This window comes from Chaetodon trifascialis, chromosome 3, assembly GCF_039877785.1.
Source record: "Chaetodon trifascialis isolate fChaTrf1 chromosome 3, fChaTrf1.hap1, whole genome shotgun sequence".
NCBI classification, from domain to species: Eukaryota; Metazoa; Chordata; class Actinopteri; order Chaetodontiformes; family Chaetodontidae; genus Chaetodon; species Chaetodon trifascialis.
In genome coordinates, this window is record NC_092058.1 from 1,567,282 (window position 1) to 1,594,443 (window position 27,162).

Genomic DNA, 27,162 nt, shown 5'->3' on the forward strand with positions numbered 1-27,162 from the left:
ATGTTGTGTTGGAGGCTGGGAGACTCATTTCTTATACCATACAGAAACTCATGGATTACCCATCAGCCTCAGCTCTATTTTGTGTTTACTGTCAGTAAAAAGCGTCATGCTTTTACTGTATCTTAATTTTTTACAGTGTAGAAAGATGTCCTCGATATTTCCTGTTTTTGATTTAAGTTTGTCGATGCTGGAAGTATCTGAGTGACGTCAACAGCCGAGAAATAAACCAGCAAACAACAACGTGAGCCACCAGTTCCATGATGTAAACTTTCACGAACCGGTGAAACATCATGAGGTGAGAAAACATGTCTTAAATAAATCAAACGTGCTGAAGTCCCAGAGGATATTCAGCGCTTTTTTGTTTCTTCACATGAGCGACGGCCGTCTCGAGTGACGACAAGCTGAGTTCAGAACATGACTTTCAACTCAGCCCAGCAGGAAGTCCAGCCGGCTCCCGACTCCGCGTTCACCATGTCTGTTATTTTACTGTAATCAACGGCTGGCATTGTCTCCCACACATATAAAATATTATAACAAACCTACGGCCAAGACAAACTCTGAAAATGAATTCTAATGTAAGAAACGTTCACTGGAGGCTCGTAGGGAGAAAACAAGCGGACGATAAAATCTGACTCTTGTTCTCGCCGCTGCACGATTGACCTTTACGAGACGTGAGAAGCGTTGCGTTGGCGTCGTGTTGTGAAGTTGTGAATATGAAATCCAGGTCGACCTTCCAAACTTCATCTCTGATGAAAATGAAAGTGTATGTTGGCCAGCGTTCAGGTATGTCTGAGCCAGAGGCTTCTGATGTAACATATGGGACGCACACTCACACGCCTGTGCTGCCGTGTTTGAGAGGACCCTCATTAAACGTCCACCTGTCTCTACGGGCGAAGCGTTTTCATGTCAGCTGAAGCGGAAAAGTTGGTTTATGGATGAAAACAACGTGCAATGGAAACAGACCTAAATGACGTCCGTGAAACATGTGACTTTAACGTCACTCTTCCTCACGTGCCTACACGAAACCAACAGAAATGTCCGACTCCCTTCACATTTTCCATCGTTCTTCTTCTGTGGTGTTTAGCGTTAGCGCCACCGGCTGTTTACCTCCATGAACCGACTCCTAAAATTAAGATAGCAGCAACGTGTGAGACCGAAACTCTCAGCATGGACGCTGTCTCCTGTACAGCTGCCTTTGCTCTCTGACACTGTAGTGGGCGCCGTGGAAAAGCTGCTGCAGAAGAAGAAAGCCGGAAATGTGACGTTTCTTCGTTAAAACTTGCGTGCCGCACCGTGCAGCTCGTGTGTTGGCTTCCACTTGCTTCCTTCTTCTTCTTGTCTTAATAAATGCGTCAGTTTTCTGATGGTCAGAAAACTTCTTTTTGTCTCCTTCTCTGGAAGGAGACAAAAGAGGAAGTGGTCGGCCGTACCACAGACCTTTGAGCCAATCATCAACCGCGATGTTTAAAATTTTAAAAAGCGTGCATCAGGTCCGTGTTGGCCACAATTCTGGTTCATATTTGCGGAGGTTTGTGGGTGCGTGCGTGTTTGTAGAGCCTGCAGCAGACCTGAAACACACACACGGCTAATGGTTTTACTCTCCCTCCACTGAAACCTCTTTTTAACATCCTGCTTTCAGACGTTTATCTTCAGGATGTTCCTTTCCTTTGCTGTGAGCGTCACCCTCCTCTCCTCAACTTCACCTGAGCCCTTTGAACAAGTGAGGACTAATACGTCCTAATCTGTCCTCACCGTCAATGGCTGCACAGATCGGAAAAGCCCTTGAGGCAAATTTGTGATTTGTGATATCGAGCTGTATAAATAAAGTTGACTTGACATACGCACACAAACATCAGGAGTGCATGCAAATATATCACGCTCTCACACGCGTAAGCTGAAACATGCACGCTCAGAGGAATACAGTACAAATACTGTAGTCCTAATGTTGAGGGGAGGTTTGAGGGACGAGGACACGCACACACACACACGCACACACACACACACACACACACACACACACACACACACACACACACACACACTGCATTGCCAGGAAACACTTTAGTGAAACTTAGAAGTCAGCTGCTTTTTCACTCCTCTCAGTCATTCCTTTACCTCAAGGCCACGTCTCTCTCTCTCTGTCCGTCCCTCTGTCCATCTCTCTCTCTCTCTCTCTCTCTCTCTCTGTCCATCTCCCTCTCTCTGTCTCTCTCTCTCTGTCTCTCTCTCTCTCTCTCTGTCCGTCTCTCTCTGTCTCTCGCTCTGTCTGTCTCTCTCTGTCTCTCGCTCTGTCCGTCTCTCTCTGTCTCTCTCTCTGTCTCTCTCTCTCTGTCTCTCTCTCTCTCTCTCTCTCTGTCCGTCTCTCTCTGTCCGTCTCTCTCTCTCTCTCTCTCTTTCTCTCTCTCTGTCCGTCTCTCTCTGTCTCTCTCTCTGTCTCTCTCTCTCTGTCCGTCTCTCTCTGTCCGTCTCTCTCTCTCTCTCTCTCTCTCTCTCTCTTTCTCTCTCTCTGTCCGTCTCTCTCTGTCTCTCTCTCTGTCTCTCTCTCTCTGTCTCTCTCTCTCTCTCTCTGTCCGTCTCTCTCTGTCCGTCTCTCTCTCTCTCTCTCTGTCCGTCTCTCTCTGTCTCTCGCTCTGTCCGTCTCTCTCTGTCCGTCTCTCTCTCTCTCTGTCTCTCTGTCTCTCTGTCTCTCATCCTACAGATGGAAGCGTCGGCACATTACCGTCTCTACCTGTCTCCTGCTCTCCGTCCCTCTGGCCAATGTTTTCCTGAGTAAAAGCTCACAGAGGATACGTGTCTCGTCGGGTTGTGGGGGGTTTCACATGCGTGATATAAAGAGCTGATTCTAACCCCGACTCGGCCGTGAAGGCGTGATGGCCTGCAGCCAGGACGGTGGGGCATCAGCAGAAGAAACGGCAGCTGTCCTGCTTGCTGGTGCTACAGCTAACGTTAACGTTATCAAGCTAACATGTCTGACTGACATGGTGAAGCAGGAGAGGAGCGAGAGGAAGGTGGAGCATCAGAGAGGCAGCGTTTAGAGGCAGAATATTTCAACATGTAAAAAGCAGAGCTGGTGATTGGTCGAGCAGTGAGAAGACAAACATTTTGATTTTAGAGAGAAAGTTGAACTTCATTTCCCTGTTGGTGTGAGAATATTTCTTTTCTTGACATTTTTGTGGGTTTATTTTGTTTATTTATGAGACTTCTTTAACAGCACATCACCTGTTGAGGTACAAGGTGGTGTTACAAGACAGGAGGCTAGCTGGTTAGCATGCTAACATCAGTAGATATCTGTGCAACACAATACAAAGACCTCATTGATCATTCATTCAAATTCAAAATCCATACATTTGGAGATACGTGGTTTTCACTGGACAGAAAGTGTAATCTGAAAAGTAACTAAATGTCGTAAAAAGTGTTGTAAGACGTAGTGAAGTTGAAGTATAAAGATGCTTAAAATAGAAATACATATATATATTTGGGGTGCAAGGGAAGTTCAAGTACCTCAAATATGTACTAAAGTACAGTACTTGAGTAAATGTACTTAGTTTCATTCTACTACACGAAGACATGTTGTGTTTCATGTACGCACACACCCTCACATACAGCATGTGTGGATACAGACACACAGACACACCTCTCTTTCTGACACTCACACACAAACAGGCCTGGTTGGAGTCACACACACACATACACACACACACACACACATGCGCGCACACACACACACACGGAGCAGCTGTCGGTTAGATCATCAGTTTGTACAGCAGGCTGGTACCCTGTCCTGCGTCAGTAGGTGTTAGTGGTAACATTAGCCAGGGGGGTGAAGGAAGGAAGAGCCAGGGAGTGAAAGAGGAGGAGGATGATGGAGAGAGCGAAAGAGAAACAGAAAGAGAGCGTGAGGTGGAGTGTTAGCATAACCTCCGGCTTAAATGTGTCACTCCTGCTGTTGGTTTAGCCCCACCATTGAAACACTCAGGAAATCAGGCTGTCTTAGCAGGAGAGCCGCTCTGTCATCACACTCCCCTCCCTCTCCTCTTACATTTCCATTTTTGTCTCTCTTTCCAGCTCCAATTCATCCTGTCATCCTCTCACCCTCCGCTGTGTTGTCTCACGTCTTCTTCTTATCACTCCCGTTGGACTTTCTGTCTCCGTTTGTCTCATTTTGCCGCAGACGTGAGCTGAAACGAGAGTGACACGGTGAAGACGGCTTGGATGACACCCGGCGACACAACAGGACGCAGACAGCGTCGGCCACGCCGGACATCGTCATTAGTGGTTTTATTTGGCATCCACCTCGACTCGGTCTGAAGGTGAGTAATGTAAATTTCTGGAAGGAGCCTCGTGGTATTTTTTACTCTGACACGTTGCATTTTAATGCTGTTACACCAGGTTTGGCAGCCATGATCACCACTGGGTGAAACCTGTGCTGGTGCCACTTGTTACTCACAGCTACTGCAGATATACAGAGTACTTATACTGTATGAGTATATGTATTTGAATATGTCGTGTTGTGAATCTGATGCAGCGACACGTTTCACAGACTGAAAGATGTGGAATGCTCCAGAAACACCTGTTTCAAGTGCTTGCTCATGGGGGAACTGTTGGTTTCTTTGTAGATAAAAGAGCTTGGTCTGTACCAGCTCTATATGGAAAGTGTCCTGAGACAACTTCTGTTGTGATTTGGCGCTATACAAATAAAATTGAATTGAATTGAATTGAATTGAATTGAATTGAATTGAATTGAATTGAATTGAATTGAATTGAATTGAATCATTCCACAGGCAAACAGGCTGATTGGTGACAGGTGAGAGGATCTTGGTTGGGTGTGAAAGGGGCGTCATGGAAAGGCTCAGACGTTCATAGAGGATGGAGCGAGTTCACCACTTTGTGAACACATGAAGGATGAAGGAGATGAACACATGGACTCAGAGACACTTCAGAAAACTTGTCAGGAAACACAGTTTGATGTTTTCATTCTGGTTTTATTGATGTTTTTGTCCCAACAGTCTTGGGATCAGTCACCTTGTTCATTTGGCTGCTCAACATTACATGTCTGCACCTTCATCCTCTAACTTTTACATCTTCTCCATCATTTCCTCATCTATATATAAATATATATAAAAAATATATTCATAAAATGCTCATTTTCAACAGCTAATTTGTTATAAACTGAAAATGATGCCAAATGGATTACGTTTTTTTTATCAACATAATAAGAAAATATTAATATATCAAAAATCACAGATGCAGTCAAGTGATTTAAGATTATTCTTAAATCACTTGACTGATTATTCGTGATCCTTCTCACTGTTTGGTTTTTTATCCTCAGGGAGGCGCTATGGAGTAAAAACCATGTGCAGCCACTATTTGTTGCTAAATGCAATTAAGATAGGGAACGAAAAGCCTGAACTTCACATTTCATTTTAAATGTTCGATCCTTTCCCACTTTATTGCATTTTATCTTCATTCCTACTGATCGTTTGTGTCCTGTATGTTTTTTAACGGCGAGTCGCGAAGCCAAAGCCACAACATGGACGACGACGGTCAACACTCACTCGCTAACTAACTATGCTGAGAAAGTGAATGTAAAAAATGTCCACTGCCAAAATCCTTCATTTAGATTTCAGCGATTAAATCAAAAGTATTCGTAGGAGGACATGTTCCTCCAGTCCACAGTCTGAACTGCTCCTCTGCACTCAAATCAGCATCAATAACTGTGAGTGTGAAGAAAAGACAAAAGAGAAAGACAGTGTGAACGCAGCAGTGGGACAGGTCATGTGTTCGCACGACCGGGCCCAGCCTCAGCACACGGCCCACCGACCCACCAGGACGACCCCCATCTGTCTCCATTTATGAACTTTTGAAAGTAATCTGCGTGTGGTTTTATTTGCATTCAGGATGCCATTACCACGCGAGCAGCATGTGGTACGTAAAGTAAATTGCCTCTGAATCTAATCTGAAACTGCGATCATGTGTTACAGGTCCGTTTAATGGCTCCTGTACTTTAGTGCTAATAACATTGCCTCTTAATGGCCCCGTCCCACAAGAAACAACTGGTTCAAACCAGAGGCCATGTGGAAACAAGGTGCTCACACACTCCGTCCGGTGAGACGTTCACTGACTCTTTGCCCTGCAGAGGGAGCAGATGATGGAACAGACACACACCACATAAACGCATACACACTTTACTACGTGGCTTTGAGGAGAGGCAGGGCCATCACTCACTTGCTTTTTGCATGTGTATTCATATGTCTGTGTGTGTGTGTGTGTGTGCGTGTGTGTGTGTGTGTGTGTGTGTGTGTGTGTGTGTGCATGGGTGAGTATAAATACATCCTTGACCTTTGTTTTCTTAGCACTTTTTCTTCTATGGGATACTGTTAAAAGTGGGTTAACACACACACACACACACACACACACACACACACACACACACACACACACACACACACAGTGCAGCATTGCAGGCAGGATGGGGGGTGGCAGCCATTATTTATGTCTGCTTTCTTTAGCGAGGTTTCTCACAGGAACAGGAGCCGAGCAGGAATCCATCGCTTCCTCTGAGTCTGCCATTTATCACTCTTTATTAATACAAACACACACACACACACACACACACACACACACACACACACACACACACACAAAAGTCATAGGAAGGAGTTAGTGGCATCTAGTGATCAGGTTGCAGACTGCAACAAACTGAGCACTCCTCAACTCACTCACCTCCAGAGCCAGTGTTTGGTTTGTCCTTTCTGGGACACCGTAGAAACATGGTGGACTCTGCAGACACACTCTTACCAGCCCTGGCACTGAACAATGGGATTGGACAGAAATTGCACTGCAGAGACATTATTACACGGGAGGCTGGGCTGGTTTTTAGTCCATTAAATGTATCTAGTTACAATGCAGAGCTATGTTTTCCTTCACAATCACAGAATGAGGACATAAAAGTAATGCTTTGTAATAAAGTTACAAAATAAAAAGAACCTGTAATTGTTTCGTAATAAAAGCTCTCCAGTTATTTGTTTTTATGTGAAGCAGCAGATGGAAGTGTTTGCATTAAGGGTGAAGGTTAGCCTAACTCTAACCCAGCAGAAACTGATTTTTTTTATTTATTTTTTAACTCTTGGGGGCAGCAGAAACAACACCGACATACCATCACCTTTTCAGCGGTGGCAGACCTGTTAGCAAACAGTTGTTTGACATCATCAGTCACATGGAGTCGTGTTTCTGGTAACCTGACAAATATAAATCCAACATTCACTCTCTTCTCTCAGTGGACTTTTGAGCTTTTTAGCTGAAAAACAGCGCAGATGAGAGCCGTGAGAGTGAACCGTGAAGATGTGGACCACACTGAAACACTGAGCTGAGGGTACCTGCAGAGTCAGTGATGGTTCTCCGTCAGGTTCATCACTGTGAGCGACTCCTTTCAAAGTCATTTACAGCTCTACGAGCGTGCCAAAGGAGAATAGGTCAGAAAACAGTCAGGTAAAAGCAAACGTGGAATTTATTAACCGTCGTCTATTTATTTTGTGGATGTGATGTTCGGAGGATGAATTATTAAAGTTGAAAAGGTTCTAAGAAACATTTATATTTCTGCAGCACTTTCAAATAATTAAAAAGATAAACAGTTTAAAAATGTTCAAACAGTGATGACTGACAGTTGTCCTTACATGGATAAATAAAGTCATATTGAATTGAATTGCTGGAGTTCAGGTCTGCTAAAAGCTGAATATAGCAAACATTCCTGTGAGCTTATGTGGTTTCACTTCTGACACTTTAATAAGATATCACTTTATTAATCCCCCAGAGGGGAATCCTCATTTATCTGTGGCTCACTGCACGCAGCCCAGCAGGGGCTAAATGAGTTGCATTTGAAGTCACCGCATTAAGAACCACAATTAATTTGAAGCTCCAAGGTACTCATATTTCAAGGCATGGATGGGGGTTGAACCCATGATCTTTGGTTTACGAGACCAACGCCTTACCACTTGGCCACCACGCCCTAGTGTCAGGGTGATTGAGTTCCTGCCCATTTCTGATCCTTTGTCCATCTGTGCCATGCAAGGATGGAGAGATCAACAGATCTGGAAACAGTAACTCAATGAAAGCTACGTCACTGCTGTGGAGCATCCCCATCACTCCAACGTCTCTGACCTCCATCGCATGTGTATGGGTCGTGTGTGCATGCCTGTATTTCATCCTGTTTACCCCTGTGGGTTAATAAAGATGTTTCTCCCTAATGAATGCTGCATCCTTGATCACTTGGTAGCTCCTCAAATGCGCCAATCTTTTATCTCCAGGATGACGGTTTCAGTGCCAGTCGGTTGGTTAAATTTTGGCACGGTGGCTTAAAAAGTGACCTCTGAAACACATCAAATGTGATTTGAGTCTGGAACAAACCCTTCCTGGGAGGGTTACCCAGATCAAGGTCATAGATGGGAAATGGTGTGTGTGTGTGTGTGTGTGTGTGTGTGTGTGTGTGTGTGTGTGTGTGTGTGTGTGTGTGTGTGTGTGTGTGTTGTCAGGTGAGGTCACTGCTGTGAACGCAGCATCTGACTGACTGCTGAGGAAATAGCAGTGGCTAGACCTGACGTTACCGCACTCAGCCGCGTCTCATAACTCACCGCTGAAGTATTATTGTAAGTGTTCGCGTTCAGCATCAATCTGAAGCCGCTGATTTCATTTCCTCACAGACGTTCAGCTCTCCACCAGCCTGCTGGTCCAGAAAACTCGACTTGACCTTTCAGTTTTCCCTCTCACACACTTTCATTTAGTTTCTCTCTCACACATTTTTTCTGTTTACCTCTTCCAGTTTTCTCTCGCTCGCTGTCGCTGTGCCTCTCTCTCCCTCGCACACAGATTTCTCCATCAGTCATCATCCTTTAATCAGCAGTGATTGATCGTGTCCACAAGCTGCGACTCAGGACTCAAAGGGCTACACAGGCCAAATTAGAAGAACAGAAAATAATAACAGGAACATTTGCTGCAGCCAGCACTGGGTCCTCTTTCATGCATGCCAGGAAAGCTCATTTTGACATAATTTGAAAATGAGGGAAACCAGGTGAATTAGAGTAAATCAGAATATATTAGCTGCTCTCTGAGTGCCAGTGAGTGTAAGAACAACAGTGTGCTGTGAAACTACGCATTCACTTTCTGCCATTAACAAGATTTGGACAATGAGTCCCAATCAGTAAGGCCTCATTCTAGCTGTGTGTGTGTGTGTGTGTGTGTGTGTGTGTGTGTGTGTGTGTGTGTGTGTGTGTGTGTGTGTGTGTGTGTGTGTGTGTGTGTTGAGAGTAACACCAATATGCTGTTAACCTTTCATGATCACGACCTTTGAAACTGTAACGAGAAAAACACTGACAATGCTAACGTCAGTAAAGGAAAATGCTAGCATGCTAATGTTTAGCATGTGTAATGTACATCATCTGAGTTTAGCATGTCGACATGCTAACAGCTAATTAGCACTAAATGCAAAGAGCAGCTCAGGCTGATGGAATGATGTTAAACACGGTGGACATCTTGACTGTCAGAGCAGACACTCTTGATTTTAAAGCCTTCAAACCTTAATGAATGATCTAATGCTCTAACTAATGATCTATTCCTTAATGAATAGATCCACGTGGTTAAAAACTGCTGTCCGACTCGTCAGTAACAGCCCTGATGACATCAAGGCGCGCTGCCACATCATCTGATGGATGTTATTCATGTGCATAGACTAAAGCTGCAGCTTCGGTTCAGCATGTGGACGTGAATGTTGAAACCACTGTTGGATTCATGGACGACTAACTGCCCTGAACAACTACAGCCACTAAACACTGTTTACACAAGTGAACATTTTAATGAAATATGACTGAAAATACTCCATTCTTGTTCAGTTTGGGCGCCACAGTACATTTTCGCCAGCGTTTGTCCATGACGAGACGAACACGTTATTTTCTCAAACCTTTCATGCAGAAGTACATTAGGCCTCCGTACTGTGACTGTTGGTCTGGGGGCTTTAGCAGGAAGCAGATGAATAGCTGGATGGCTTTGAGCAAACTGTGGAGGCAGCCATGCATGGCCCTGCTTACTCTGTGGCCCTGGAGTCATTCCATCACCTGGAGCCAAAACTGAAGCTTGTAATGTTAAAATATAAGATGGATTTTGTCCATTTGATAGCAGAGAAGAGACGAGAGAGTGTTTTATAATTAATTATAATCAAGACAACAAACAGTGATTACTCAAATATCTGTGTGATTACATGAAAGGCTCGTTGGCAGTGATGACTGCACAGAGAATTATCAGCCAGCTCTGCAGGTCTGCAGAGACTTTCACCCTGCTTTGACTCACAGTTTTTGGTTTAGTGGCCAGAACATTTGCTGTTTGGAAGTCTGCCGTCTGTCAGCGATTTGGCCTCTGGAGACAACGACCGATGGTCCGTCGTCCGAAGACATTGTCCTGCCCATACACCAGACCCAGTGGTCAGAGTTGGTGAAGTCCTTCCCTTTTCACCACATCCAGGAATCTCCTGGCAACGTCCAGGTGAAGCGATGAAATTCAGCAGCATAAATAAAAACTATGGCAAGAAGTGCTGAAAATGTTTCCATCAGATTTTCTGATCTGCTCCGCTCTGCTTCCTCTCTGGTTCTTTCTGCCACCACCTCACTCACTTTACTTCCTTGCTTAATTAATTAATCTCACTCAGGATGAAAATATACTTAAAGTACCAAAAGTATTCATTTGCCGGAACAGCCCATATCAGAAAAATACATAAATATTACCTGGATTATAATCATTGATAGATGAGTGCGCATATCATAGTAAGCTTGCAGCTGTCAAGTGAAGAGCTAATTTAATTTACTTTATATCCTCTTATATATCTTAATCCATAATAATATTAAATATTCTGTTGTGATTATATTTTGAATTAATAATCTGATTCTAATTAACTAGTAACTTATTTTATGAGATAAAGTACCTCAAAATTGTATTCAAGTACAATACTTAAGATTTTGGTTCTTGGTTAAAAAAGTTTTCAGACTGTTAAAATACATTTTGTCCACAATACAACACAGAGTAAAAACAAAACGAAATTTAATTACCAACAATTAACAACTGCTCTGTGTACACGCGGACCTTTTGTTTGCGGAACCTTCTTTTGTGACCGGACGCAATTCGGCGTCGGACAGATTCCGTTGACATTGCTGAGGAGGAGGAGGTGGGGACAGGACTGGCGTTACCAAACCTGAAGGTTTTATTGAAGGGAGCCTCAGTTTGGTGGCAGCCCGCTTCTCGGCCGTAACATCGGGACACGGGGCAGTCATGTACCGGCGGCCGCTGCAGTCCGCCGTCAGAAACGTTTTGAACGCGACGGCGTCCAGAGGCGCCCGCGCGAAGGTAACAACATCACAGCTAACGTTAGCTTAGCCGGCTAATAGGATTTAAGCTAAGTTGACTAACACGCCACATTACACACACACACACACACGAGCTAACGGTGTTCAAACACACACACAGCGTCTGGAGACGATGACACAGACCAAGTATGAAAGATTTAAAGACTTAAAAGTGTGTTCGTGAAGAGTGAGTGTGTTTAGGAAATCATCCAATCACAACAGCATCCGCTCACCGGGCTGTTCGTTACCTGCGTGGGCTGTCAGCTGCTCCGTGCAGGTGAACCGTTAACGACACACAAAGAATCCACCGACCGAGTTCTTCTCCAGCCTCAACCAAACAGCTGGAAACATGATCCAAAACAGCTAAACTCACAGTGAGTCCACAGTGAGACAGAAACCAGGTGTTTGGGCCCAGTGAAAGTAGTGAATGCAGCAAAAGCAGGATTGAAGTCACGATGATCAACTGAAGGCTGAGCTGAGATGATCTGAGAGTTTACAGGAAAAACAGACAGATGGGCCGCGAGTGATTGAGTAACTGCTCAGTTAGAAATGTCGGAAAATTGTGGAAAATTGACTTTAAAACCCAAAAATATTCAGTCCACAAACACAAAGCAGAGAAAGGAGAAAATCCTCACAGTGAAAACTGATTCAATGATTAAAATGTGGTTAAAATAGTTGGTGAATCGTTGGCTGACACAGACTCTGGATGTTTGACGTACATTCAGCGTTCGGCTTCATGTCGTCTGATTTTCTGTTATTGATTAATCCGCTGGATTAATCACATAATCGTTTGGTCTGTAAATAATCAGAAAACTGCACAGTTCTTCTTAGATCATATCCTCAAATTTCTTGTTCAAAAACCCAAAATATTCAAATCACTTCAATCTGATAATGAAATCAGAAAATCCTGGAAACGTGAACCGTGTGCCTGAAATGACTTAATCAGCAGTTACTGACTGATTTTCTTTCTGTCGATCGGCTTATTGATTAATCCTCTAATTGCTGCAGCTCTGTTGCCAAGCCCTGATTACAGTGTGTTAGCCTTGAAACACAAACTGTCGGATGTAAATGATGTTTTTTACAGGTGGGAGTGAATGTTGAATGTGACTGTTCTCTCTTGACTTCATACCTTAACCCTCTGACTGCCTTTAACCCTCACACCAGTTTGAGACCGTGAGAAACTTTATTTCCTGAGTCAGGACGACGTCAGAGCCACTCAGAAATCTGCTTGCTTGCCTTCGTTGTGATTTCAGTGTCTTTATGTCCTCACGTCCTCCTGAGTCCCTCATTCTCTCGACGCTTCATCTCTCCGTCTCCATCCAGGTTTTGGATCAAGAAGCCTGTTTTGCCAGAGCTTTAGCAGCTTGCCAACTGGCCAGAGTGTCCTCTCCCAGTTTAACGCCATGTCGAACAGTGCACGTGAGCTCACAGGTAACATGACACACACACACACACAGAAACAGATTTTAAAAACATGGATGTAGGGTCTTTACAGCGTGAGGAGGTCGTTTGGTGTCGGCCCTCCTGTTAAATGAAGAGCTGAGTATTCGTTTGAAGTTCTGACTCTCAGTTTAAAGGTGTGTGAGGATGTTAAATGGAGCTCTCGTTCTAAATGTTCCTCCATTTCCCACAACCATTCAGGCCATTGAACGCATCATCTGCAGCTCTCTGTTTTCGTTACCCCTCCGCCGTATCTTGTTGTCCCAGCTGACAGCTCTACCAGCTCAGGCAGGGGTACGTCATGTATTCCAGTGGCAGCTTCACAATAAAAGCCCCCAGCTGACGACTGGAAAACTGTTCGTGAGAAGCAGCAGAAGCAGGAAATGTTGGGTTTGTGACGAAGATGTGGTCATAGGGAAATCAGGCTGTTATCTGCCCACAGATTATAGATTACAGATTATAAAAGCACAGTCACGCATGTGGTCTGAGGGAGCGGGTGAGCGTCACCTGTCCATGTGGGCGTGGGCACAGGTGCTACATTTTCTGCTCCAGTAGGTTGTTTGCATGTGATGTCACTCTTTAGTTGTGGCATGAGCTGCAGATGAAGTCATGTTCTGCATAGGAGGAACACAGTGCTGATGTTTTGCGATGTTTGTGGTCTCTCAGATCAATCGAATTGAGAAACCACGAGGAGCTTTGATAAAGTACCAAAAGCTGTTGTTCATAAGGATGAAAAATTTATAAATACACCCAAAAAAGCTGAAAAAAAACACTTCCTGCCCTCCATCTGAATTTAACACCATGTGACTGCAAACAACCTGTTATGGAGAAGTTCTGTTCTCCAACATGAGTACAAATACAAAAAAACAACAAGTTTAGCGAAGTCATTTGTGGTATTTGAGAACCCAGACAATTAGAAAATGTTAATACTCGAGAATTTCTAATTGAAACTTGGTGAATGCCACAAACCCTCTGGAATCACGAACACTTGGCAGTGTGGAGTGGATCTTACATGAGTCACTCTGGTAAGACTTGAACTGTCATTTAGTCTGAAGTGTCTCACTGTCTCTATGTATTTAGCAGTTAGCATCATAACCAACGTAAAAAACATGTAATGGCACAACTTCAGCTGGAAAAAGCAGCTGCAGGCCTTTCAAAGTAAAACCTGCTCAGGCGGTGCTGGAGGGTAACCGGGGTCGTGGAGGCTCTAATAAAGCTGTCAGGGATGAAAACAACGAGCAGCTTAGAATAGGTCAGTGTATTAATTTACTCAGCAGCTGCACTGCCCAGTAAAGGCCACGTTCCCCAGGTGTGTGCCGTCACACTGAGGCCGTGTGTGCTGCTGCTTTAATGAGGGCTGCGCAGTGAATACACAGGCAGCTTTAAGCCACTGTAAGGAGTTTCTCCTTCTGCTGTGTCATCACTCATCTTTGACTTTTCCACGCTCTTTTCTTCCACTCTTCTTTGCACTCTGCTTTTCCCTCTTAACTCCCCGTCACCTCCTCTCTCACGCTGTTTCCACGTCTCGTCCGTCAGCTGTGCAGCGTGAAGGAGACGCCCCAGCACACGGAGGAAGAGGTCGGGGCCTTCACGAAGCTCATTGAGGCCATGGGCTTCACTGGACCTCTCAAGTACAACAAATGGGTGAGTGATGGTGGGAGGGGGAGGCGAACGTGGAGGAAAACATTAGCCTCAGAAAACTTAATAAACACAATATGAAAGACGGTGAGTCTTTGATCCGAGAAGCAGCAGACAGACAGAGATGAAGGTGCTTCAGTGAGGTGTGATCGTCGTTATTTATAAGTGATTCCCAGCAGCAGACGTCTGGTGTTCGTTTCGCCACCCTCGTTAATGTGACATATATATGCCTGATGTATGAATCGGACTCTTCAGAGTTGGCTCAGGCTCAGTGTGCGGGTCTGTCTGACATGCTGTCTCGATGGCGTCGCATATTTCGGTTTCAGCAGCTCATGAAAACCGTCGTCAGGCCGCATGTCCTCGCAGATGGAAACAGCAGCTGTGAGACACGTCGCTCTTTGAGAGCTGCGGGTCACAGAAAAAAGATGGCGGCTGACATGTGGAATGTTAGCATTAGCACGGAGGTCACTGCGGCGTCTCTTCTCTTGGTGCCTTCATCGCGTTCATGAGTGTTTTATGTTCTGCCGTAATTGTCTTTTCTTGGCCGCCTGCCATCATCTGCCCGCCATGAGCACTGTTTTAATGTTCAGGAAGGAAACAGTGACGCAGATTTTCAAAATAAAGGCTCTGCACGTTGCATCGACGATATTGGATCATCATTGTGGAATTGATGCGTCGATCCAGAGCGATGAACAGTCAGGCGTGTGTGTCGTGTTTTCAGCACGGCGACAACAAAGTAGGACGCAGTTTGAACAGGAAGTGATGACGAGATCATCATCTGTTCAGAATCCTTTTCCAATGCAAAATGGATCAATAGAGTGGAAACCGTTTCCTGATCAAAGAGGCCATCGCGTCCCAGAGACCTTTGCAGCTTTGCGACTGGGGCATCAATAATAATCTGTTTATTGGATCAATAATGTGATTGGTGTTCGAGGTGGCCTTAGTGTGTGTGTGTGTGTCTGTGTGTGTGTGTGTCTGTCTGTCTGTCTGTCTGTCTGTCTGTGTGTGTGTGTGTGTGTGTGTGTGTGTGTGTGTGTGTGTGTGTGTGTGTGTGTGTGTGTGTGTGTGTGTGTGTGTGTGTGTGTGTGTGTGTGTGTGTGTGTGTGTGTGTGTGTGTGAGTTTGACCTTCACAGTATCGAGTAACACTGAGAGACGTCCGTGGACTTGTCCTCTGGTGGCTGTGCGGCTCAGCTAGGTTCATGCTAACGTCAGACTAGCATCTCTAACAGACCGTCTCTCAGAGGACAAGCAGGACGGCGTCAAAACACACTTCACCTCCTTCAGGTGGAAATTCCAGTTTACTGGTTGAACTTGAATGTTTAAGGATTCTTTGTCCTGGTAAATTTAGCACAGCAGCTTTTGAGTGTCCTTGGGACACGTGCTCACCTGCGCAGGTGTTTTCATTATCTGGACTCAGGTGGAGTAAACAGGCGGCGCTGTGCTCACAGTAAAACCAGTTCGACTGTTGTCCGTTGTTGAGGGACTGAGGTGAGGTTTTACTGTGTTTACAGCCCTGAAGCTGCAGCGCTCTGAGTGCTCAGCTCTGATCCTTCAGCAGGTTTCATCTCATTTCCTCCAGTGAAGCCGGAAAGTTTGGCAGCATCTTCTGCAGCATTTAGTATTTTGAGAAGCTGTTTATCGACGAGCACCAACAGAAGTCAGAGCTGTGCAGGTTGAAGTGAAGGCGGTACTTCGTCCTGGGTTACGAGACGATGGAGAGCCGTTGTGGAAAACACTGTTAACAAACACACACTTTTGGCTGGATCACATACTGACGCTAAACCATCCCATAATCACTGTGAAGGAGGTACTATGTCGAGGAGTGAAAGCTGAATTCATTTCAGTCTGCTTTTTGCTGCGTCCCTTGCGTCACAGCCTTGTAGTGAGCGTTTCTTCCAGTGAAGCGTCGACCTTTGTGGCCTTGGCGAGGTTCACTTCTGTGGGAGCTTTTGGCCAAACGGGGAAAGAGGTGGCGTGTGTGCGCAGGAATGTGTGTCGTTCTGTTGGGTTAGGTTCTGTTGGCGATGCCAAGCCGGCCTGAGCGCTTCCACGCCTCTCACCTCACGTCCTGCTCTTTCAGGGATTGGTCGTTTCCTCCGTGCAGTTGTACTTGGTGCAGCGTGTTTGTGGCGGCCTGAAGGAGCCCGCTGCGATCAGCCTTTCAGACGTGATCGCATGAAGACAGCTGGATTAAAACAAGCCTTTTCCATCTCCTCGTCTGTGTGAAGCAGTTTGTGTTCAGGCTGGTTCATTTGAATAGTGTCGTGTTTTTAGCGGCTCTTCGCAGGCAGCAGCTGTACTCGAGTACATAAACACAACATAACAAGATATTCTGACGAAGCTTCAGCTCTGCAGCCTGGAGGAGTCTGAGTGCTCGTGGTTCCTTCGCTCTGGAGGAGTCTGGTACCCGTCCCGTTCAGACAGAGGTCCACACGTCCTGCAGCGCGTTGGGCCAATCACAACCGTTCATCTGATGTGTGAAAACGGCGTGTAGAGGCAGAATATTTCCACTTCTGACTCTGTGAATTAAGCGTTTATTCTGACCAAAGCAGAGCTGATGATTGTTGGAACAGTGACAGAAGACACTTTATGTTGAGTTTGTGTGTTTTGATCTTTGAGGTAAAATAATGTTTTCCGTCAGTGGAGTCTGGTGCTTTGAGGAGAGCTACATAACGGCTGTTTGTGGTTTAACAGAAAAAGGATCTCTGTAGGAATCGATGGATCTGAGGCAGCTTCCCTTTGTTCTGTACATCCAGTTACTCATCAGTCATGGACCCTGATTTCAGTGTACATTTCACATGGCTCGATAGCTGCAGTGCATCTATTAAAGATGCTAAAGTCCTGATTTTTCTTGTCTTTTGTCTTCACAGAAAATCAAGATTGCCGCCTTGCGCATGTACACGTGCTGCGTAGAGAGAGTCAACTACGACGACTTCTTTGAAAGTAAGTGTGGAGCAGCTGAGAGGCTGCAGGTCAGGACAAAATGCTCAGCAATGCACAGACGAAAAGTCAGAAAACAGACAGAGTTTCAGCGCCTGTGAGTTCATCTGTAAAGACGTCGTTCAAACAGTCTCAGAAGAAATGTCTCCACACGCCGAGTGGGCAAGAGGAGGACATAGATAATAGATAGATATCGTTCCCACAGACTTTACAGCAGCCAAGTCTGAGGTACCATAGACACGAATACCGTCCAATGACAGAGCCATTGGTTTGGGACAGAGAAGATGTGCTGCGTTCAGGGACGCCGTCAGTGTCCACATACCGGCCCGCTAACATTACTCACAGGAAATATCTGCCAGTTACTTTTCTGTCTGCTGACAAATCAATTCATGGACTGACAGCTGCAGGTGTAAAGATACCGTGTATGTCAGCCACACACACACACACACACACACACACACACACACACACACACACACGTGCATCTGAGTGAGTGTGTGTTAACGCTGTGTTTCTTCCAGAGTGCTCCCTCCCTGACACACTCAACTCTTGGTTCTTGGTAGCGCAGCTGCATGTGTGGTGAGTCGCACACGCACACACACACACACACACACACACACACACACACACACACACACACACACACACACAGGCTGTTTTTCCTTATTGTTTCTTTCTGCCCTGCCGTCTCCTGATCTGTCTCCTGTCTCTCCCTGTCCGTCTCTTTGCGTGGTGTCCTCTGTCAGGATGTGTCTGGTCCGGATGCGTCAGGAGGGTCGAACAGGAAAGTACATGTGCCGCTACATCGTCCATTCCATGTGGGAGGATGTGGAGCAGAGGAGCAAAATCATGGGGGTAAGAAGTGTGTGTGTGTGTGTGTGTGTGTGTGTGTGTGTGTCTGTGTGTGTCTGTGTGTGTCTGTCTGTGTGTGTGTGTGTGTGTGTGTCTGTGTGTGTGTGTGTGTGTGTGTGTGTGTGTGTGTGTGTGTGTGTGAATGTGTGTGTAGAGCCTCTAACCATCCGGATTAAAGCCACAGTTTCATATAACAGTTTCCACACATGTTGCGCACACATCACATGACGCGGATGCTGCTGTGCAGCGTGTGTGTGATCACACAGCATCAGCGGTATTGAACACACTCCCCTCAGCCTGCTGCCTGTGCACCAGCGACATCATGTGACAGCGACACATCGTGGACGCACAGCCGACCGTCAGCGTCTGCAGAGAGATCAATAGATAGACTTTATTCGTCCCCGCGGAGAGGTTTGCATATCGCAGCGGGACACAGAGGACTGCTGTTGTTTCTGGTGGTTTTAATTTAGTCTTTGTGTCAAGATGTCATTTTAGTTTTTATTAGTTTCAGTCACGTTCATACTCTTTTTAGTCTAATCAAGTTTCAGTCGACTAAAAGTCTGACTGTTTTAGTCAATGAAAACTGTATTTTATCTCTAGTCATCTCAAACCAACATTTTCTTTTAGCAGACGAGCTCCGGCTGGCCGGCCATCGGTCCCGTCCTCTGCGTCAGCTGTCTGTCGTTAACGCTAACCTGCCGCAGCTGCAGCTTCTAAATAACGCCGCAAGCAGGGACTGAGGAAGTGAGGTCGCTGCGACTGCGCAGTGCGACCTGATGCAGCCCCTGAAGTGAGACACAGGAAACAGAAATACTGCACAATAATAAGAACAACGCGACTAAACGAGATGAAATAATGTTAAAACATGTCGTCTCGTTTTAGTCGATGAGAATGAAGAGACTTTTCAGCAGAGCTTTTATTTTAAACACATTTAGTTTCCTTTTCATTAGTCAGTATTGCAGTATGTGTTTAATTATAGCTGTCGTCACATGACCAGCATTTACGTTGCGTCTCGTCTGGTTTTCGCCACGTCAAAAAGGTTCGTTGATGACGATATTTAGAATTTTCGTTGATGAAAGCAACACTACGAAGGACCAAAAGCAAACGTCAGACATTAAAGTGCAAACGTGTGAATCCTTTTCTGGGTCTTTTGAGATGTAATGTGGTGACAGAAGGTGACTGAACACAACGTTTTTTTCTTAAAACTCACATCAAGCTGAATGAAATAAAGCCACAACTAACATTTACTTTCATTAATCTGATATTTGTCTCACACGATCGGTTGATTGTTTTGTCTTTGAAACATCAGAAAACAGTGAAAAATGATGAAAGTGACATGTTCAGATGCTCAGACCAACAGTCCAAAACCCACAGAAACTCAGTTAACTGTGATGCAATCAGACCGTCCAGCAGAGGGTTTGGTGTTTGTGACTGAACGTGACTACATACTATATTCATTATTCAGCAGACCTTTCCGCTTTGGCCCGCTGCAGCGGCGCATTAACTTTTATTCGTGCCATTGCACGCTGCGTGGGATGCAGGTTTTGTTTGCTTAAAGTTTGACATCAGCATAATTGTGCCAACACTTCTCAAGCAGAAAGCGAAGCCAGGTCCCCGGAGAGCGAGGCTGGCGGCGGCGGCCGCGGCCTCAGAGTCGCTCCTCTATTCTCTGTCAGTGGAGCAGCTCCAGGAAGTGTCGCTCATTGACATCACGCGCCTCGGCCTCGGCTTGGCGCTCGCGTAGCTCTGAGAGGCTTTCTCAAACTCAGACTCTGCTGGACTCGGCTCTTAAAGTCCGTGTGGGGGAACAGACTGCAGGGACTCGTCTGACTTGAACACTGGATGCACGTCACCGTCAGAGACGACTTCATTCAGAGAAGTGAGGCTCAAAATGCATCGATACCAGTCGATCTTTCAACATACTGTGGTCATTTTAGCCTGATCCTGACCCTGACCGACCCTGACCCTGACCCTGACCCTGACCCTGACCCTGACCCTGACCCAGATCCATTGTGACAGGTTAAAACTACACACCGTGTGATGGACTGGGTCTAACATCAGCTCCTTGTTCACTTCAGTGAGCAGTAAATGAAGATTTAGTTTAAAGAAGTCATCTGTGTGTCGCTGTATTTGCTGCCATTTAAAGCTTAAAGTCACAGGGAGTTCAGTGCGTTTACAGAAAGAAAGAAAACTTTTTAACGTTTAAAAACAAAACGATCTGAATCTGACATTTCTCTTATTGAAGCTTTAAGCTTTCAGAAAAGGAACAGAAGCAAAAAACGATTCAAGGCAAACAGTTTAATTCAAATCCAAACTTTTCGTTGGCCGAGAAGCCGAAGCTGTGCGGCTCGAGCCTCGCCGACCTCGTGAGTGACGCTGAAGTGGAGCGTCTTTTCTCACGGCGAGCGGCACGTTAACCAGACAGCAGCCGGCTGCTCACTGTGGCTTCAGCAAGCGATGGAGAAGTTGATTAAAGGTGCGTCCGTCGAGTCATTCAAAGCCCTGAGATTCAGGCGCCTTCCTAACGTACACTTGCTTCCACGAGACGCTCGGCGGCAGCTAAACCCGTGTTAGCGCGATGCTAACGGAGCGGGAAGGCTGAGTGGAGCTGAAGGCTTCACGTATACGAGCTCTTTAGCTTCGCTCGCTTTGCTTTGTTGACAGAAAGAGGTCAGAGATGAGAAATTACAGTGTGGTTTGTGAGGTCACTGCTGGTGTGTGCACGCATGCATTGGGCGTAGCTGTGTGTGTGTGTGTGTGTGTGTGTGTGTGTGTGTGTGTGTGTGTGTGTGTGTGTGTGTGTGTGTGTGTGTGTGTGTGTGTGTGTGTGTGTGTGTGTGTGTGTGTGTGTGTGTGTGTGTGTGTGTGTGTGTGTGTGTGTGTGGTGGGTGTTTTCACAGCTGCATATGTGACCTTTTGTCGGCATGTGTACGTTCTCTCACAGTATATCCCCACGAGCTGGCACACGGCTTCACACGTGACTGCGAATTAAGAAATCTTCATCAGTTTGACCTCAACACAAACTTTAAGTCAAACTGTGATTTCTGTCTGAAATTCAATCTGAACGTCTGGCGACGGCACAAAGCAGCCGTCCGTCCGTCTATCTGCAGAGGACGATCACATGTCAGCGGCTGGACGTCAGACAGAAAATCTCAAAAATCAAATGAATTGAGAGTGGGAAAGGGAAAAGAAAATAATGAAAATGAATAAATGGAAAAGAAGAGCGAGAGGAGGGAGAAGAAAAAGTAATGTTAATAAAAAGAGGCTGACCTCTGACCTCCTTTCAGTGTGTGTGTGTGTGCGTCAAAGCGTAGCAGCCAGCACAGTGCTCCTCATCCAGCTCTTCATCACAGCAGCTCGGGTGTTTTCACAGCGCTGTCAGGTCAGTGATTGGACGCACTCTCGGGTTTCGTGCTAATTGTTGGGACGAAGCAGTAAAAACATTCATAATTACTGCTGCAGCGGCTGAAACGGACAAACTCTGCAGAGACTTGTGGACCGCTGCTGCGTCCCCGCCTCACCCTGAAGACAGACGTCACGGCGGGTTCAGCTTTGGATAGTCGTGTTCCCCTCATACCTGCAGCACTGACGACACTCCCATCAGCCTCAGCTGCACCATTAGTGCTAATTAGCAAACGCTAGCATGCTAAAGCACTCGAATAGCATCGTGAGCATGCTGCACCTTGTTGCTGATGTTAGCGTTTAGCTTGTGTGGCTGTGAGCTCGGAGGTGATGGAGGGAAAAGACACCTGGGAGGTGGCTCAGATTCATTTAACGTGTTCCTGCTGCGCCTCTGTTTGATTGACAGGTTGATGCCAGCCATAGAAAGGAGGCGATGAAAGTGATGACGGAGACGTTCTACGCAGCCTTGTTTGGTTATGATGAGGTGAGACACACGCGAAACACTGAACCCTGCAGCTCCAGGTGACCTCTGACCTCCTCACTTTGCTCTTCACTGACTCCTCTCTTGTCGTTCTGTGTGTCGTCTCTACAGTTAATATTCAATGACCTGTTTCATTTGTTCCTGACGTCGTCTCAACACGTCGGTCGATGAAGCAGAACTAGTTTGTCTCATAACAAGTGTCGAATGGCGGCGTCTCTTCCTCTTCGTCCTCTTTTCAGCTGACAAATAAGAAATTTTCGTCCCAGTCAGCTGATCATTGGCCAGCATCCACCTTATTTTTCCGGGGGGGGGAGCTTAAGTGCAACCACATAAGCATCATGGAAACCAGCTGCAAACGTGTTGATACGTGTAGAACAGGAAGTGTGTTAATGATGATTCTGTGTGTGTGTGTGTGTGTGTGTGTGTGTGTGTGTGTGTGTGTGTGTGTGTGTGTGTGTGTGTGTGTGTGTGTGTGTCTGCAGGGAATCCTGTCTGATGACTGCGTGCTGGCTGCAGCTCTGTGGAGGAACCTGTTCAACCGAGAGTGTGAAGACCCCCAGCAGCTCGAGCTCATGGTGGAGTACGTACGCAAACAGGTGTGTTGGACTCTGTGGACTCACCTGTTACTTCATTCGACCTCCTGTGCTGTGTGCAAATACACGTCAGCTGTTTTCCTCGAGAAACGTCATTTAAACTTCAATATTCAGATTCCTGCCGCTTCACTTCCTCCTTCTGCTTCACGGGAAGATGCAAAAATCAGATCTGTCAGATGGACGCAGCGTGTCTCACAGCACCAAACGTCCACGGGACGGGACAGTGACTAAGTACATTTACCAGAGCTGAAATGAGATCAGCTGAGCTCAGAGGAAGGTGGAGGCTGAGCATCACAAGCGAAACCACGGTGTTTGTGTAATTACTGTCGCTGCCAGGAGGGGGAGACAAACGCTGTGCAGGTTTAAGGAGGATTTGGAATGCAGGACTTGTACGCGTAAAGTGTATTTTTACTCCGTTCTGTTGGTACTTTGACTTGTTCCAGCTGCCTGCCTGCTTGGATGAATTAAATCCAGCCCTGGTGAACATTAAACCAAACGTTAGCTGTCACAATCTGGAGGATTTGCCCTCCGATACAACCCGACTCCCTCTGTTCTCCCCATTTCCTCCTCCCCTCCCTCGCTGAGCGCTCTCCCTCACCTCCTCACCTCCTCCTCTCTCCCCTCGCTGTATATTTTCTTTCCCTCCGTGAGATTGAAAACACTCTCCTGCTTTCAGAAACACCTGCAGGCCTCCATCAGCTGCCGGGGCCGTGTGCTGCTGTTAGCTTCACCTCCCTCCACAGCTCTCCTTTAGCCTCACTGCTCCTTTTTACTGTCAGTGTTTACGTCACTCGTCTCCCAAACACGTCCACCTGCTGCTGCATCTTCTAACACACACACACACACACACGAGGCAGGTGTGTCAAAGGTCATGGCGGCAGTGTCCAACTCAATCAGCCAATTAAGTGTCCTGCATGTTACGTCAGAAAACAAACAAATGACACACTCCACTGCATGTGTAAGTGTGTGTATGTGTGCCTTTTGGTTATAAATGTCTCTCTCTCTCACACACACACACACACACACACACACACACACACACACACACACACACACACACACACACACATCCAGGGAAAGTAAGAAAGTAAATAAGTTTGTCAGGTTAATGCCATCACAACCGTGACACATAAACCTGCTGACTGCATGAAACATGCCCAAACGCACGCACACGCACGCACGCGCACGCACGCGCACACACACACACACACACACACACACACACACACACACACACACACACACACACACACTTCACCAGAGGAGCAGAGAGTAAAAACCCAGAGAAGCAGCCAGTTTTTCTGGGCATGTTTCCCGGTTATGGCGGCAGAACGACATTAAACTCACCTCCAGCGTTTCGTTTGTTGGCTCAGATTTATTTCGAGCGGCCCCTCGTTTGTTTGTTTGCTTTCTGCGCTCTGAACGAGGATTATGAATTATCTCCCTGCATAAATTACACTGCTTTCAGCCTGTGCTGTTGAATCTGAGCCGCTCACCCTCCGACACGTGGAAGTAACTCAAAGACGTCGAATCGGCTTTTGTTGCCTGAGAAGCAGAAACGGTTTGAGACGTGACGTGAGGCGATCAGCTGATCAGAGAGGGAGGGGAAAGGTTCGATAAGATCTTAATTAGCATCAGATTGTAATGAATCGAGGTGTTTTGAACCAAATCCAGAATGAAACCGACTGTGAAAAGCAGTTTTTGGCCGTTCTTTCTGTCGTGTTAACATTGTGTTCAGATCAGTGTGAATGTGTGTGTGATAAAGGAGTCAGAGTCATGGCTGCCTTCAGTGAATAACGTCAGCCTGTCCTTTAACGTGCGGCAGCTGGTTCGCTTCAGCATGAATTCATGGATTTCATCCAAAGCGGTTAAGATTTCATTCATCCGTCTGAATGAAAAAGTTTGATTTCAGCGTCTGAAGGTTTCCGTTATCCAGAGAGCGTCGAATCAAGGACTCGTCAGCCTTTAAATTTCCATTTTGACATTTTCAATAGATAAAACTAATATTTCTGTGTTGCTAATAAAGTTTTAGAAAAGGAAAAAGAAACTGGTGCCACATGTTTGTCTGAAGAGATGTGACCAAATCATGGTGGCACCAGTTCAACCAGTGGAAAAGTCAGTCTGGAGTCAACAGTCAGCCTCCATCCTGTACTGGTGGTGCTTATTCCTACATTTCCCAGAATGCCCTTTGACAGGCTTTTGAGAAAAGGCACAAACTTGTTTGATTGAGTTGTGGATTTTGCAGGTTTGACTGTTGAACTTTAAAGTTTCGTCTTCCTGCTGAATCTCTGCTCTGATCAGTGACACAGAGTGAGGATGAGGAGGTCTTTCAGGACGAGACCAATTAAAACGGCCGCTCTGACCTTTGACCTCTGACCTCCTCCTTGTCTGCGAGCCTCAGCTGAAGCACTAACGTCGCTGTGGACGTCCTGTCCTGTCCTGTCCTGTCCTGTCCTGTCCTGTGCAGATGCAGTACATCGACGCTCTGAACGGGGAGGACCTGCTGCTGACAGGGGAGGTGAAGTGGCGCCCTCTGGTGGAGGAGAACGCACAGAGCATCCTGAAGGTGGCCACGCCCACGTACAACGACGCCGGACTGTGAGACGAAGAGACGGACTCCAGTGTCCTCTAATCCAAAGTCCTCTTCTTCTGACCTCTTCCCTCAAGCGCCTCCACCTTCCTCTTCCCGTCTTCACGTCTCTTTTCCTTCGTCCTTCCTGTCATCATGCCACATGTCCCCCCTCCCACCTCCCCTCACTCCTCTCTGTTGTGTCAGGAGGTGATTTTAACTTTAACGTAGGGTTGCTGTATCTTTCTCATCCTTCCTCTTCCTCCTCTCTAATGATTTGCCCCTCTGTCAGTGGAGGTGCAGTAGAGGCGGGACAGACAGTCAGGGATTCATTTCAGCCAATCAGCCAGTCCTAAAACAAGAGCCACCATCTTCCTCCTCCTCCTCATCCTCCTCCTCCTCCTCCACTGTCCTGTCGGTTTTGAGAGCCTCTGATGTTTCCTCTCTGCAAACTGTCGAACAGGCACAAGAGAACAAAACACTCTGTATTTATATTTTCTGTTTTTTCCATGAATGCCACGCTGTATTTATAAAGTATTTTGTAATACCTCCCTGTTTACACTCTTCTCCCGCAGAGGTGTTAGCTGAGACTTCTGTCGCTGTTCCTTCACTGTGCTTTAAATAAAGTTTCCCTTTGAATAGGTGGTGTTAGGTCACATGAAAATAATGCTTGTCAGTGGGCTCACGGACCTCCTCTGTTCCTCAGAGGTCTGTCGTTAATCACCTCTGCTGCTGAATGTTCCTCTTCTCCCGTGAAGCTCTCAGACCCGAACAGGAAGCGACTCGGACGCCGTCACTGCGATGAAAACAATGAGAACGTTTTTAAAAAGCGAATAAATAAAATGTTGTCTGGATATATAAAATCCTCGGAGCCTCGTTGTCTTTGTGTTTCTGCAGGTGGACGCCTGTTAGCCTAGCCTGCTAACGTCTGCGTTCCAACTGAAAAGCGATGAATCTCCTCAAGCGTTTCATGTTATTAAGAAGCGGATGTTAAAATATCATTTATTCATCGACTTTCCAGAAAACCATAAAAAGAAATCTGAATGGATGCTTGTTTCCATCCTCTCCGTTAGACTGAACATGATTCACAGGCTGATGGAGGTAAGCAGGTGGAGCTGATTCTGCTTTTGAACCACTGAGGAAGAAGAAGAAGAAGAGGCAGGTGACATCATTAAAAGAGCTCCAGTCACATGATGGAAGTCAGACGTTTCTGTTCGCTTCATGAGTTCGTGTGAGGAAGGTCGCAGCCTCCTCATCCTCCTCACGTCTGTTTTCAGCCATTTACAGGAAGTGACGTCCAGGTTCACGTATGTCATCATTTAATCACCAACTTTTCCCACTTCTGCCAAGCAGCAAAACAATTTGAGCAACGGGTTCAAATTTTATCTTTTTTTTATGCAAATCCAGGTGGTTTGAAGTTGTGTGTGTGTGTGTATGTGTGTGTGTGTGTGTGTGTGTGTGTGTGTGTGTGTGTGTGTGTGTGTGTGTGTCTGTCTTGTGTTTTGATCACGTGTGATCAGACAAACACAATAACCCACTCACATCGATCACTGATGATTCCAGTGTAAAATGTTAAAGTGATTGAAGCTCTGCGTTGTCGCCTGCAGGGGGCGCCACGCTCCACTTTCTGATGGAGATGCTCAGATGGTTTGATGAGACTGAAAAGTCTGAACTTTTTTAGCTTTCCATGTTGAATGAAAGTATTTAAATGAGTTTTATTTTGCACTGATGAACAGAAAGTGTTTTTCCTTTGATCTCGTCCTCATTTACAGGCTGAACACTTTATATTTTTAACTAATTTATGCCTGTTTTGGCACTAAAGTGTCTTTTTGTTTTGTCCAGTTATCTCTGATTCGGTGTTGTGA

The 27,162-nt window shown here is 46.0% G+C and overlaps 1 protein-coding gene and 1 non-coding gene across 2 annotated transcripts; one reads left to right on the forward strand and one right to left on the reverse strand.

Annotated features, from left to right (window-relative positions):
* Positions 1-7,933: 7,933 nt before the first annotated feature.
* trnat-cgu (transfer RNA threonine (anticodon CGU)) lies at positions 7,934-8,005 on the reverse strand. The gene has a single exon. It is a non-coding gene; the product is annotated as a tRNA-Thr (tRNA).
* Positions 8,006-11,169: 3,164 nt separating this feature from the next.
* Positions 11,170-26,162, forward strand: uqcc1 (ubiquinol-cytochrome c reductase complex assembly factor 1). Its single transcript, XM_070959946.1, has 9 exons — positions 11,170-11,382; positions 12,705-12,812; positions 14,358-14,465; positions 17,331-17,403; positions 17,922-17,979; positions 18,147-18,255; positions 22,061-22,138; positions 22,618-22,731; positions 25,196-26,162. The coding sequence occupies exons 1-9, from the start codon at positions 11,308-11,310 to the stop codon at positions 25,328-25,330; spliced, it is 858 nt and encodes a 285-aa protein (XP_070816047.1). The 5' UTR covers positions 11,170-11,307; the 3' UTR covers positions 25,331-26,162.
* The last annotated feature ends 1,000 nt before the right edge of the window (positions 26,163-27,162 follow it).